This window comes from Amblyomma americanum, chromosome 1 (genome assembly GCF_052857255.1).
Source record: "Amblyomma americanum isolate KBUSLIRL-KWMA chromosome 1, ASM5285725v1, whole genome shotgun sequence".
Classification (NCBI taxonomy): domain Eukaryota; kingdom Metazoa; phylum Arthropoda; class Arachnida; order Ixodida; family Ixodidae; genus Amblyomma; species Amblyomma americanum.
This window is the reverse complement of record NC_135497.1, coordinates 120,078,435-120,093,026: the sequence shown is the minus strand read 5'-3', so window position 1 is coordinate 120,093,026 and position 14,592 is coordinate 120,078,435. Positions and strand designations below refer to the sequence as shown.

The window sequence follows — 14,592 nt, the reverse complement described above, 5'->3', positions numbered from 1 at the left end:
TTTAGACTTATTACATCATTCCTCTATAGGGATGGCCTGATTATTCCTTTTGTGGGTAGTTTTTTTTATGCGAAATTTATTGCCCCAATGATGGGTGAAGGTGTGATGAATGATGTAGTAGAGATTAAATGAATGGAAAAAGGTTAGCTGATTTGATGAAGTCCAGTAGAGAACGATGGTACGGTCCCTGCGTCCAGGCAATGCATGAAGCAGGGTTGCTTGGTGAAAGACCTGCTACCATCAGGTGCCGGATCCTTGTAGGCTTGAGAGCTGGGCAGTCCCATAGTAAGTGATGAATGTCGGCCTCAGTTCTCAGCGTTTAAATGTGTGTTTAGAAAAATAAGGTAAAGCCTGATTTCTTCCAGAAAACTGCTTAAAGCCATATCTGAAAGGCCCCCGCAGGTAATTGTTCTAGAGATAACCGATGTTACTTACATTCCTCCAGACCTCTTTTAGTGTTTACCGACCAGCTCTTCACTATTGGATGAGGTCGAACAGCACGCGATAAAAACAGAGCAGAGAACACAGGTCGGCATTCTTGCCTACGCTGCCCTATAGCCGTTGTGCGTGTGGCAGTTGGCAGCTGTGGTGCTCAGATACTGTTTTCGCAGTTAGGGTGCGCCCAAAGGTCCAGCAAAGTCTAGAATGGATGACGAAAGAAGAAGGCGCCGACCAAAAGAAAAGATGGGATGACGTTTCGGCTCCCCCACGGGAGCCTTGTTTCCAATGGATATGGAAAGGCAAAAAATGCAGATAGCATTGAAAGCGAGAAAACGCTTTCAGAAAAAAAAAAACGAAAAACAGCATGTAAGTTCGTACATGTTATTCCTGAAACCTAGCGTTTATAGCTTAATTGAAGGAGGAAGGTCTGTCTTGCAACAAAGCGAGTGTTTGTGGTTAATTCTAAAAAAACCTGAATAATGGATCGTTGTTAACGTCACCCGATTTCTATCCTCTTTTTCATTTCACCTGATATTTACATTCGAATTTCGGGGACTATACAGCCCGAATGCGGCGGTGTGTTACTTGACGCTTGCGATGAAAGTCTTCAAAGCCAGCCCTGATAGAAATTCGAATCAACCTTCGAAGTCTCCGTTCTAAGTGGTTTTTCTTGGGCTCCATAGAAAGTCAGCAGGAAGTCCTTGACTGTTAGTTTAAAGGTTTATTTTGCCGTGTGAGCACACTGTAAGCCTTGTTCTATAATTTTCTTACATGTTCTCCTAAAGCCCTGAAAAGCGTGTCATTGCAAATAAATAACCGAGAGTGACCCGCACATGCGAAGATGCGGATTAAGCGAGAAGTGCTCCGTTTTGGTCCCAGGCCTTAGACATAGGGGAGAAATTATGGCGCCCTTCTTTTTTCTCTTCCTCCATCACCGTATACCGTCGACCGCGCTACGCACGAACGGCCGTGAACTGAGAGAGACGCCGCGCTGTGATGCGAGATTGGCAAATGTTGCCAGTTGTGGACGCGCCCTGTGTCGAAATGAGCTACAGCTTGCCGATAAGTGCGCACACCTTCAAGGGCGCCTACAGTTTTGAGAGCTACTCGTGTGCGCACATTGCGTTACCTACACCATCTACAAAACGCATTTGCCCGATTGCTGGAAAAGGCGCTCCTTGCAGAGACTCCGCGCAAATAATTGGCAGATGCGCGCCCCTTGCCTTAATTTTCTCTTTCTATTTTCATTTTGTTCTTTCTTTTACACCTTTGGTAACAAAAGAGCGAGGTATACTTCGTTTTCTAGTTGTCATGCCTACAAAGCTGCCTTCTGAAGATCAGCTTAATGAGTTCGTTAATTGGACTCTCAGGAATTAAAGCGGAAAACAACACCATTAGGACGAGACAAGGCGTGCGCGTCCACATCGGGAGACACTTTAAGATCTCTGTTTGTAGCGGGTTCTCTCGGGTATTGCTTCATCTTGCTACTCTGTCAACGCAGGGGTTGTGGGACGATACATATATGAAATATAATGAGCCGCATGCATCGGATGTACTGACAGGTGCCCGTGTATCAGCCCGGGCTATTGCTGCACCTCCGTCGCAAACATTTCTCCACTGACGATCGAAGGGTGGAGAGCACAGGTTTTAGCCACACGTTTCTGTTAATGACTTTTTTGCGTGCGCGTGTAGGCGAGACGAAGCGTACACTGTGTGGAATGATCGTTGTCAGACTTCCAAGAAATGCTGGGGCATTTGCAGCGTCAGACTATCTAGTGGGTGCGATGTCATTGCATTTTCTCAACGAGCAATCACCGTTATCCCTGCTCTCAAAAGCTAAAGAGAGAAAGTTAGATCCCTTTGTGTGAGCGAATGAATCGGTTGTAGTCACACGAGGAGGCGCTCGGTTGTATGCAAACAATACACTTTACTTCGCATTCTTCCTGTGGTCTATAGAATACCTAAAAAGATTTTTTTTTTTTCATCGGAAGGAATCAAGCGCCCATTTCAATTTTCTTTCTGTAAACACGAACACTGCTGATGAAGCACTAAAATTCTGCGGACAACTTCACAAACGCAGCGAGGTTTCACTGCGTCAGTTGTAGGTTATTTTCATTGATGTCTAAGGTGTCACATGCTGCTATTTGCGGCACCTCTCTGGGGAAGTGAAGATGCAAGCGTATGAGTAGCTTTGCACTTCATGCCAACTGGTTAATAATATCTTTCCTCACCATGCAACTTTCTTGGATCGTCCACCGCTCAGTAGGCATGCCTGGCTAGGTGTAGCGAAAGAAATAAAGTGGCCGTGGAAGCTTTGCAAGGCTTCAGTTTTCAATCGCAGCTTGGCCACTTCGACGACAGAGCGTTCGACCGATAGTCGTCTTTGTTCGTGTTTTACGTACACGTGTCATCTTGTCCCTGGAGACCCAAAGAGAGAGGTTCAAGAAGCTCGTTTGCATACGGCAGCTGACGAGCGAAGACATGCTCGAAGCGCCATACAAGTCTTCAACCGTCGTGGCTCTCGTTTTTATTCGCTCTCATGTTTCAGTGTTCTTTTCTCTTTATCTCTCTTTTATGCCTCGCCGTTTACTCGCTTCCTCGCCGAGTGGCTCAAATGGGCCCCTCCTCGGTGCCGCGCGGACAGCACGGACCACCAGTAAACTGGATCGTCCCAAGCTGTGGAGAGAAGGCCCTCGGAGGCTGTCACAGCGTTCGGAGCCCCCAACACGCGCCGCAGTCTGGCCGGACCGCCGCCACCGCGGCTTGTACACGCGCCACAGCCGCCGCGTATTTCGGAAAGGAGAGGAGGGGACGCACAGTTCGCGCACCTTGCCTGTGCACTGCAGCGTTTGCGCGCTGGCGGCGCCTCCTGAGCGAAGTGCGTCGCTCTCGCTGACGGCTTTCTTTCTTTTCGTTTGCCTTTTTACTTTCGTATTTGGCTCCTGAACCCTCTCCTGGTGGTGGGTTGCCACCTCCTTCCCCCAATAAAAGGGTGCGGCCCGGAGATTTCTATAAGAAGCGCCGCCGTCGGCCGCTCCGGACTGATCTTCGCCGATTCACCGCGCGGTTCCGGTGCCCGGAGGCAGGCAGCCCACCTCACTCGACTCCGGGCATCCGCCGGCTGCAAAAGCTCGGCTGTTTGTGTAGGAACGTCGGCTCTTTTCCATGCCCTAAGCCATGAGGTTTAACGTGCACTTCAAGGTAAGAGCGATCGCTTCTCGCTTGCCTACTTGCAGAGAAAAAAAAAAAAAAACCGCCCTGCCCAGCGGTTTCTCGACGCTGTATATAAGTGCGTTCTTTGTTTCTGTACATTCGGTAAGCCCCGACCGTCTCCGGTACGTGTCACATTGAGTGCATTCGCTTGATTTATTTCATATAACCCCTCGGAAATCAGGCGAAAAGGACGCGCACTTTTTTATGCGGAAGGAAGCTCGTGATAACGCAGTTTTTAACCGTTTTTTACGAGTGCTTGACACTTGGACACGAGGCCATGACGCCTAAGCCGTGGCTTGGGGAACCATGCTCTCTCAACGAAATCTCCTTTCTTCATTTTACAATTCTGTAAACGGTGGCGAAAGCGGTGGCACTTTGAACTGCGCGCTGTCTGTTAGGTGTGGGAATGATTCCTTGTGAGTGCGGCTGCAGGAAAGGGCCTTTTGTAGAAATCACTCACAACACACCTCGCACTGCAAATTCATTGTGCAAACGCGTATCATGGTCACCGGGTCTCGCATTAGTGCTCTATTGCAGCGAAAAAAACGCGCGATCGTGGCTTGAACAGGCAAAGATGTAACTGTGTGGCGAAATGGGATAGGGCCCTTGCGCCTCTAGAGGAGCGACGCCTTGCAGCCGTGCACATCGCGTAAAAACGCCGTAGCACACTTCGCTTTACGCTATCTTATGCAGCGCGGGTGGCCCTGTCGGCGTTCCCTCGTTTATCTGTTGTACAGGTGCTTTGCATTCATGCTCTGTGCGGGGCGTCTATCGAAGCGAGTCCCGTGCTCTGTGCGCTCCCTCGCGTAGTGCAGCGACTGACCACAGAAAGTCGCAGCGCTACAGGGCGGCGCAATGTATGGATAAGGTATACTACACGCTCCGCCTTCGCTGTCGCGCCAATCAAGTGGTGTGGTTTCGAGAGAACCTTGCTTGAATGTCGACTGACGTAAGGAGCAGTTTGGTGCCTAAGTGGTGTGGGCACGTATTCTTTCCACTGCGTCACCGCATATGTTACCTTTCTTGAGATGTATGCGCAAATGATAAAGTTTGTGTGATTGTAGGCGGCAAGCAAAGCGTCGAATTTTGAAACATGGTCTCTGTTTGTACGCTTTAATGTCCCCGTTGTCGGACTTTGTGTTTCTTGAAGTTCACCAGTCAGCTAGCTGTGAAGAAGGACTTTTTACACCTTTATGGCTGCTTACCCCAAGATCGCGGTTTCGATTCTTGACGGGTGTTCGATTATAATGTCTACTGGAAGCAATGCCGACCGCCTGCTGATATGCTGGTGTACGCTACAAGGCTCTGATAGCTATCGCGAAATTTTTAGACCAAATAGCTGGTAATTCTTCACAGAGAAAATAAGTTAGTTATGCAACATTACAGCAAGACAAAAGGACATTGGCAACGTGCACCTGCGTTGATATCATCACAAAATGAACCGGTGTGTCATGGTGCCATCACTGTAAGCTCACAACTTTTCTTGATAGGCTCGTCTGTGGTGTGTTATTATTTGTTGTTAGTCTTTATCTAGCGAAGCACTTCCGTTACTAGAAAAAATTTGGCTGTTCTACTTCTCTCATCATTTCGCCGTAAACTTCCCGCTTGTCAGTTTCCCTCTTTGTGTTTTAATATTGGCAAGTTTTGCATTCTCATCGATATGGTACTGCCCGCCGCGACAGAAATGGAATATATACGCCTAGTTGGACGATAAACGTGAGCGTAAAGGGTTCTTTTGTCCGGCATTCATATCAGCCAGGAACAACTGCAACGTGGTTTCACTGTCCAGTGAAACAAGCGTTGGTTATGAGACACCGTGGAGTCGTGCACTGAGTGACGACTGTTAGGGTCAGGCGATCAGCAAGTCTACGTGCCGATTAACCCGATAATGGAAATTCCTGGCGTCCGACAACGGCTGCTTTCCGGCCCATGCAGACAGCCTTGGAGATAGACGGTGATATAAGCAGAGCGCATTGTAGCGATAATGCGTGCAGCCCTAGATCGCCTGCTTGTCGTGGATTTCATGCCGAGGCATACGAGCGGCCTCAGTGAAAAACGTGCCGTCGCTTACTGCGTGCATCTTAGGCCAACAATGAACAAATCTAATGAGTGGCTGTAGAATTATGCATCAGTATTTTTGAACGCGATTGTGCGAAAAGAAAGCCTTTTTATAGGTCTTTATCTGTCAGGAAAGATAGATAAAGAAAAAAAAGCGAAAATAATTGAACCGTCAAGCATTCTCTGGTATCGCGCACGGTCGATTATTGCCCCTCAAGAGCCGTGAATGAAAAATTCCTGCGAGAAATACTTCGTGAACTACAACATATAACCGCACTGGGCTTCGATTTTCGTTCTTTGATTATTCAGATTCTGCCTGCTATACGTCGCCGAACCAAACCTGCTGCTTAGTTCTGTGTCTGTTCCTACGAATTTTCATGCATCCTAGGAATGTCCACTTAAATTGTACATTTATAATCTCGATGCTCTTGCTTTTCTCTTTAGTTAACCACATCGATACGTGAAAAAAAAAGGGGGGCAAACCTGCGGATTCCAGACGCCGTATAACTCCCGGTGACCAGTCAGTGGTTTAGTGCGTAATTCCTGTGAAGTGTGAAATGATCTCAGTCCTCATCAGAGCGGCTCTTGCACGACGTCATTAGCGAGAACCTACGGGAAATAGCGTTGATCGTCGCAGGAAGAAAAATTTGCACTCTTTTTGCCAGCAGAGTTTTACGCCGTTGCTTTTCAGGTGCTCACAGTGTAAATGCCCTTGGGTTATTAGAATGTAATGATGATGGTGATTTCATTTTTAATCGCAGAAATGCAACTTGACCAAATAACGCGATGCATACTAACGAGTATTGTCTGCACAAGGTGGGTGATAAAATGCGTATCGCCCACCTTGTGTCTCTTATCCCAGCTTGTGCAACTAAAGGAGTAATAACACCGTTATTCCTTATATACAGTCCGCATCCTGTTATAGTCCGCACCTGCATGGTGCATAGAATCACGTTGGGTATTCCATGACATATTGGACTATATTGAAAAGGAAAATTCGGTTTAGTACGCACTTGTAAGCAGCCCGCAAAGCCCAAAATTTTAAGATTTGAACATGTATAGCCCGTGGACTGTATACCGGAATTTGCGGTACTTGATCGGCTTTTACTCGCCGTAGCAAACGGCGGACTCTGAGGCACGCCGTATCTGAGAGCGCTGAGCTAATTACGACCACCCAGTGTTCTTGAACGCCTACCGAAATATCAGTGTGCACGAGTGTTCTTGCATTTCGCCTCTGTCCATACGGGGCCTCCGCGGCAGAGAATCGAACCCGTGACCGCGGACACAGGAGCCGAAAACCATTGCCCCTGAGCCATCGCGTTGTCGAGGAAATAACCCAATGGCTGCATTTAAGATATTTGTACTGTGCTACCATAAAATAAAGCACATAAGTTTTGCTCACTTCCCTTCAAGTTCGCAATACCTAAACGAAGCGCTCTTGAATTTGTGTATATGCAGCTTCTTTGAAGGGGTTATCATTCATGGCACGCGCCTTAGTTTGTGACGCGCCTCGCATAGCACCGTTGGTGATAAAGATTCATATTTCAGTCGTGCGTGTAGGTGTATTCCCGTGAAAATTTTATGCTGACACGAGTACTCTCGCAGTCGAGATGGACCTTGTTTTCTTTTGTAAAAAAAAATAGTTCCATTTATTGTGGCGTTAATGAGGCCCCTCAATACGGCATTTACGCGGTATTTTTTTTGTCTCTGTTGGTTCACGCACAACATGCTTTAGTGGAAAGTATACAGCTACCGGTTTAATGTTATCAGGAATTGTGGACGTGCGGTCAGGAACTCTGACATAAATAAAGTGCGGCCTTCCCAGGTGAGCTAGCGCGCAACCACTGATGTACTGTATTCCAAATGTGCATCAGGATGTGCTGCGGGTGCGCCAAGCTGGGAGGCGGGCTCATTTACGCGATGAGTGCAACGGCAACGCTAAGGGCATGTACGTGGGATTGTCGCCATGTTGCGCGGATAGCGGCAGGCGACGCGCGGCGAATTTATCGCGCGAATCTTCATCCCCCTTCTGTCGACTTCGCGAGAGCCTCTAGTTTCACAAGCGCGCAGCATGCCTCCTGCGCTGTGGTGTGGCGTGCGCTTTCGAGCAAGAAAGGAGACGCACAGCACTTCCTCCTGCTGTGTGCGCTTGTACAAAATAGACCGGTGGTGAAGCGGGTGCTCAGTGAAGGTCGCTATAACGCGCCGCCGCAGCCGAATGTGCGAATGATGTCTATCGGATCGCGTGATTCGGCATATCGCTACATCTTGATTCGTGACATCAAACTGGGTTTTTTCTATGGCGGCTGCGGGCAAGCGATAACAAACGCAGCAGTCAGCGCAGGAGTCCATGCACTTTTAGCTCTGAGTGCGTGGGATCTCTGTGGAAAGGGCTGTAATCATGTCGAAATTGTTCTCCCGCAAAACGCAACATGTTGAGTGTAGTACAGAATTATCGGAAAGGTAATCAACTATGCCACAGTGCACATATCAAAATGCAAATCATGATAATGGTGGCATTAATATGGTATGGTATGGTATGGTATGCGGGGTTTAACGTTCCAAGGTTGCACATGGGGCTAGGAGAGGCCCCGTACTGGAGGGCTCCGGATTAATTTCGACCACCTGCGGTTCTTTTAAGTGCGCGGGCACCGCACAGCACACCGCTGTCTTTTTGCATTTCGCCTCCATTGAAATGCGGCCACCGCGGCCGTGATTTGGTCCCACGTCCTCGGACTAAGCAACCGAACGCGATAAACACTTAATCACCTTGGAAGGTGGCGGCGTTAACAGTAGCAGCAACAGCTACAACGCCACTACAGTCGCTGTCAATAATAATAATAACAAGAAGACGAAGAATAGAAAGAAGAAAAACAACCGATTCTTTGGTAAATATCGAAATGAAGACTTTTCCACTTTTATAGGCTCTAAAATCTTACTGAACTGCTCAGAATGTGATTTTTCTTTAAGGGCGCCAGAAATAGGAGGAGCCTTACAAGCCCGGAAATCATCATCTTCCTATATTGCAAGTATTTGGGCTCCGAGAGGAAGATTTTTGTTGACATGTGCAGCAGCCAAGGATCAGTTTTCGCAGGAGCTTTGCACGCCTATATGTTGGCCCTGTACATGCATGCTTGTAGCTATTACATTTGTGCTGTAATTGTTACGTAGGCACTTCCCATCGCTGTAATTTTCTTTTTCTTTTTTCAAATCACTTTTGCTCTCTTTGCTAGCTTAAATTTTGAATCTCCGGGCTGTTTCAGCTTCCAGTTGACATTAACTTGGTATTTAGCTCATGAGAACGCGACAAGTAAACAAGTGTTCATTTTTATATTCTCTTTTTTTAATTTCTTGTTTTAATTCCGCTCTTTAACTTCATACTTTTTGCAACCTCTCTTTGTATGCAGCGAAATAATGCGCGTTTCATTAGCTAACAAGGTTCCTAATGGTTTGCGGGTGGGGTTTTTCACCTACGTAACCACAGCCAGCCCCAGAAAACACGCGTCAGTTAACAGTAGTAGCTAGACGCAGAGCAACCAGCAACAGCACAGCGTTGAAGACTTTGCACGAACCGCTCCTATCGGCCAGCGATGTTCCTCCGCTTCCGGTTTCAACAATGTTTAGGCTGCGTGTATCTTTCCATTCTCAACTCTTCGTACCCTTAAGTCGTTCTCATTTTTTGTCGGCTGGGTGCGGTGCCACCATTTTTCAATGTCAACCATAACTGACGAATCAAAATGGCAGGCTGCGTTATTTTACTTTAACTGGACATCAGCCGAATTCTAAACATCTGCAGCATACGTGACATCGTTGCGCTGAAATGTTTGATCAGAATGGCGAGACTCTGAGCACTTATGTGCAACCTACATGCTGCGTAAAGTTTTGTTGATATCAATCGTGCGAGAGAGAAAATTCAGAGAAAGGAAATGTACTAAGGTCAGACAGAAATATGCTCGGTTGGGTACCCTGCACAGGGTGAGGAAGATGAAAGAAGGGAAAGGTGCAAAGAAGGGAGAGACAGCCCACATAAAGCGCACTCAGAGGAGGATGCACTGTTGTGCAGCTAATATAGCTGCCGTGTGCTGCACTGACGCAGCATTTAACTCTTTCTGTTGAACACAAAACCGACAAGCGTGGTCCACATTTATTTCCAGAAGTCAAGTTTTAAAAACAAGTTTGAGATGTGTAAGACATGGCCAGCACTGTTATCTCTATTTAGCAACAGGTTCCTCGTGGTGGGACGTTGTGGCATCGCGTATTCTTTTAAATGCATCCATTGCCGATGCACATGTGACGGCAGTCATCTTTCGCAACATTCATTGGGCAATCGATGCATGCTGTGCTCCCCACGTGACGCCGTATTGCCTTTTGGCTTGCAGCCTTCGGCCGCTGATTCTGCATAACCGTGACGGTTTCAGGGGTAAATGACCTTTCGTAGTCCGTTCCTGTCTAGTTTCTTCACGCCAGAAGCAGGCTTGGCTGCCGCTTTGGAAAGAGCCCTGCACAAAGATGCCAGCAGCCGAAGATTCTTCTCTCGGACAGAAATATCACAGGTTATGTCAACAGTGTATGTTGAGAGTGCACGTCCGAAGTCAAACGCTGAATGATGGCACATGGGCGCAGCAGTTAATGAAGGCTGCGAATTTGACATGCGCTTATTTTGAGCAGATCAGTAAACTCCGGCCTATTGTACCTTTCAGAAGTGTTTTCTTGCTTGTAAACATTTTATTGTAAAATCGTGCAAAAATATTCTCCATAGTGCCCTTGACCTTCTGCAAAAGGAAGGCTCTTTCTTTGTCCGTATGGCAAACCCGCCGATCAGCTTATGTTTGCGCGCATATTCCACGCCACACAATTTCCCCTTCCAAAACTATTTTTGGCTCTATTCACCTAATTCTCAGACGCCTACACGGACTCTTACAGGCAGAGCCCTAGAGGTGCAGTGGCCTTAGCTCAGATGCAACGGCTTATTGAGCACTGCTATCCCCGCGCTGCCTACATCCTGCCAATTTCGTTGACCGCATACCAAATCGAATGTAGCTCTGTTCTTTGAGGTGCTGCGGGCCTCATCATTATTCACACAGAGTCCGAAGCGTTCCATCAATATTTGTCTTCGACCAGATAGTCTCTTAAAGCTTGTTTACATTAAAATCCCTCCGCACTTGTGAGCCTCGACAGTAGAAAGTCGCGCCGCGAGGGGCGACTCGTTTTTATTTCTCTCTCTCTCTCTCGTTGTGTAGTCAGCTCGATACGCCTGTAGTGCCTCCTCGAGACCTATGAGAGCACCTGTTGTCCACATTAATTCTCTGCCGCGAAGCAGACGCCACAACGATCGGCAACGGCCCACGCACGCGTGCTCGCTCTTCTGAAGCTGCTGTCTACGTTGTAGTTCGTTTCGGGTCACAGAAAAATTGTGGTGAACTTTGACACATGATTTTCATTAGTGAATTGTAAAAGAAAGAAAACTGTGCAGAGAAATAGTGAGCATGATTCTTTGTTCGGGCATCTCGCAAGTGACTGATCTCCAGAGGAGCGCGTCCAGTCCTTCGTCCCGCACTTTCCGGGACAGGTTCCTCGCTTGCCTGAAGGTCAAGGTCGTAAGGTGGCAAGAAGTAGCAGTTTCCAGCCAGGGCAGCCAGAGGAAGCGCCGTTGAGACGGCCGCGTTCCTTTCACACCTGGGCCAATTTTCTTCGCTTCCTTCTGGGAGGCCATCTCCTGCACTTTCTTTGTTCCTGACAGTCTGCACCTGCATGATTCGAAGGCTAAAGCTCACATCTATTACGAGGCTTCATCTGACACTTTCGCTGCGGGAAATCCACACACCACTGCAAAAGATCAGCAGAGCAGTCATGATTGCCACAACATTTTGCTTTGACGGATGATACCGTGAATATCGTGGCGAAAAATTGGTTAGCTTTTAAGGGATTGAATATGTCGATAAAAGCCTTTATTTTTCGTTGGAGTGGGTGGCAGACTGACCCAGTTAAAAACGCGCGTAGAGTTGAAATATAAATTTATCGCACCTAACCATAACTACAAGCTATCATGCAGTCTTCTTTCTACTATTGTTCGACTCAGCGGGGCTATGATGTAGGCCAGTTACTGCGAGACACATTTTTTGTTAACACTGGGGCTTCGGAACAGGGCGGGGGGAAGCAGGAGAGGAGACGCAGACTTGAAGCCTCGTTTTCAACTCTTCCCTTCCAACCTCGTGTAACCAAACTGACGTCTCCGGAGTAGCTGGTCGAAACAATAGGGACAAAAGCGTGACGGCATCTGTGAATGTGAATGAAGTATTTGATAAGATCCGTAATACTAAGGCCTAAAAGGCATCTGTAAGGCATAAAACTGCAAAAATTAATCTAACCTTCAGTGTGTCCCGCACGTACTTTAAGTGTATGTGCAGAGTTGATTATATGAATACTTTATAAGGCTGATGACAGACATTGTCGTTCGACTTTTCCTATAGATCCTGCTGGCCGGCCTGGTAATCGGCGTGGGATCGTCCACTGAATTGCTTCCTGCTGGCACAGGTGAAGCGGATAGCAGCAACAACGTAAGACATACCCCTACCATCTACAAAGTAATCGGCCCCGTCGCCTTAAAGGCTAGGGAAAGTGTCGATGAGAAGTGATGATTTTGATGCTTAGTACCATTTCCTCCGGCCTTTGATGTGGTTTACGAGGTTATACTTTTTTGCGGTGTGAGTGTAAAACTTCGTCTCTCATCTTGCTATTTTGATTTCAGGCACAGAGAACTGAAGTCGTAGCCGGTACTCCTGCAGTGTCATCGGAACCGTTGGTGGCGAATCCGGTAGAAGCATTAGAGAAACTTGAAGCACCAGGAGGCGCTGTTATCGATGCTGGGCACAGTGACAGCGCCAGAGGCTTCGCGCCTGTCCCCATAGGCATGCCCACCCACGAAGCTCTCGTGCTCATACCGAGTCCCATGTTTGAGCCGTTTGCATTACCCTTCCATATGCCCGTCCCTTATGACCCCGTGTCGCGTTTCTCGCCGGGTGTGCCGTACGTAATACACAGGCACCCTGCCCTCGGCGCCGGCGCTGGGGGATACCCGCTGGAAATATACCACCCTGCAGTACCGTTCCTGCCAGAACTCTCCTATCTGCCGCCGCTGCCACCACCTCCGCCGGGATACCCGCCGTTGCCACCCCTGCCAGGGCGTCCCGGCGGGCCTCCGTCGCCACCTCAGCTTCCCAAACCACAGCCACTGCCTCCCCTTCCAAAGCCCCAGGTACCGCCCCCGCGAAGACCTCAGCTGCCTCCTAAGCTGCCGATGCCGCCCAGGCAGCCACCGAAAATTCCGCTGCCGAAGCCTTCCCCTCCCGTCAGGCCAGCTCCTCCAAGGCGGCCCCCGGCGCCGCCGAGGAAGCAGCCTCGACCTCCAATATCCAAACCCGCGCCTCAGCCGCTGCCAGTGCCGAAACCTTTGCCGGTCCCAAGGCCTCCTTCTGTGCCCAGGCCTCCGGTGTTGCCCAAGCCCGAGAGAAAACCGGATCCCGAGACGGGACCGGTTCCGTTGCCAGAGGATGGGGACGACACCGAGATCGCCGACCCGCAGTCCGATCCACCCGTGCTCTCCGAGGAGAACGCCCCTGGGCGGAGGCTTTTCCCGAGTTACTCCCAACCGGACGCGATTCAGCCCCGCGTTATTGCAGACAAGGTCGGAGGCGGCAGCGACACCACGGGTGACACTGTCGGGCCTGACGGTGCAGTCGACGTGAAGTCTCAGCAGGGATCCTTTTACGATGGCCAAGCCGTCGAAGTATAATGCGTGATGAGCACATGCTACATATTGATGTCTCGCAATGTATCTGCCTCTTGCATTTTGAACATGAGCTGTTTAACAATGCTTTTCAGCGCTATAGTGAAATGAAAACACCGAATTGCCCTAAGTGCGCAAACTCATAGGCTTGTATTACTCATTGAAACGCGTATTTATTTCTATTCACGCGATAACTTTCTCCATTTTCAAGGCTGACTGTTGGTGGGAAAAGAAATACAAGAGAACGGTCTTTATTGGGGCGTCCTTGCGTCATTATGTAGTGCCATACGAACTACTAGAAAGCAATACCTTAATCCAGTTTTACTACTTGCGTCTAAATACGTGTGTTTGTTTATTTTACGGTGTGTGCAGTGTTGTGTCGCCTGATCTGGCGACTGGCCTAACAGAGGCCATCCAGTGCATAGCCCTTCTGTGACCGTGCTTGACAGCTGCAGTTTATCCTGCATAAGTCTTCGCTTTTGAGAAGGGCCCATTCTGAAGATACCTCGAGAAACGAGCGAAGAGCCTTTAGGGTTCCTGGCACGGAAAAGCGCCGCCACAATTATACAGACAATGATATCCACACTTTCCTTAGGTCGCCAGCGTGTACTAAGTGACGCTGGATTGAACAACGACGCCGCGTCTTTACGCCTATTGTTTTAAATATTGTCGTCAAGCTGCACGGTCTTGTTCTCCCTTCAGGAATTAGTACGATTAAGCGTGCGTGTGTGACTGTGCGAGTGCGAATAAATGAAAACAATTGACAATAAACACATGTGAATTGTGTTTTCTTGTTTTGGAAGCTAGAGCCGAGTAGACGACAGTCTGGTCAAAAATTTCGTCTTGATATGCGGCATTCAATTTTTTTTTCTCCCAGTTGAAATACCTTCATTGCTTATTAAACTTTTACTGCTCGGCGTCTAGTAGTTTGGGTATAATGTATACAGTACGATGGTGGTGAGAAACATTGAATTAAATATAATAGGCCGGCAGAAAAATCTAAAGGCTGATCCCACCTGTGGCTTACAGTAACCTCAACTCAACTGTGTCTCTGATAGTGAGATCACATGAATTATTAGTGGATACATATTGGC

The 14,592-nt window shown here is 48.3% G+C and overlaps 1 protein-coding gene across 1 annotated transcript; it reads left to right on the top strand.

Annotated features, from left to right (window-relative positions):
- Positions 1 to 3,445: 3,445 nt before the first annotated feature.
- Positions 3,446 to 14,263, top strand: LOC144113555 (uncharacterized). The gene is made up of 3 exons (XM_077646689.1): positions 3,446 to 3,642; positions 12,183 to 12,269; positions 12,461 to 14,263. The coding sequence occupies exons 1-3, from the start codon at positions 3,619 to 3,621 to the stop codon at positions 13,502 to 13,504; spliced, it is 1,155 nt and encodes a 384-aa protein (XP_077502815.1). The 5' UTR covers positions 3,446 to 3,618; the 3' UTR covers positions 13,505 to 14,263.
- Positions 14,264 to 14,592: the final 329 nt, after the last annotated feature.

What these genes read in the sequence shown, in the direction of transcription:
- LOC144113555 (XM_077646689.1), top strand. Translation starts at nt 3,619, where the DNA reads ATGAGGTTTAACGTGCACTTCAAG. An exon ending in GGTTTAACGTGCACTTCAAG is followed by an intron (nt 3,643 to 12,182) that starts GTAAGAGCGATC and finishes CTTTTCCTATAG; the next exon opens with ATCCTGCTGGCCGGCCTGGT. An exon ending in AAGCGGATAGCAGCAACAAC is followed by an intron (nt 12,270 to 12,460) that starts GTAAGACATACC and finishes TTTTGATTTCAG; the next exon opens with GCACAGAGAACTGAAGTCGT.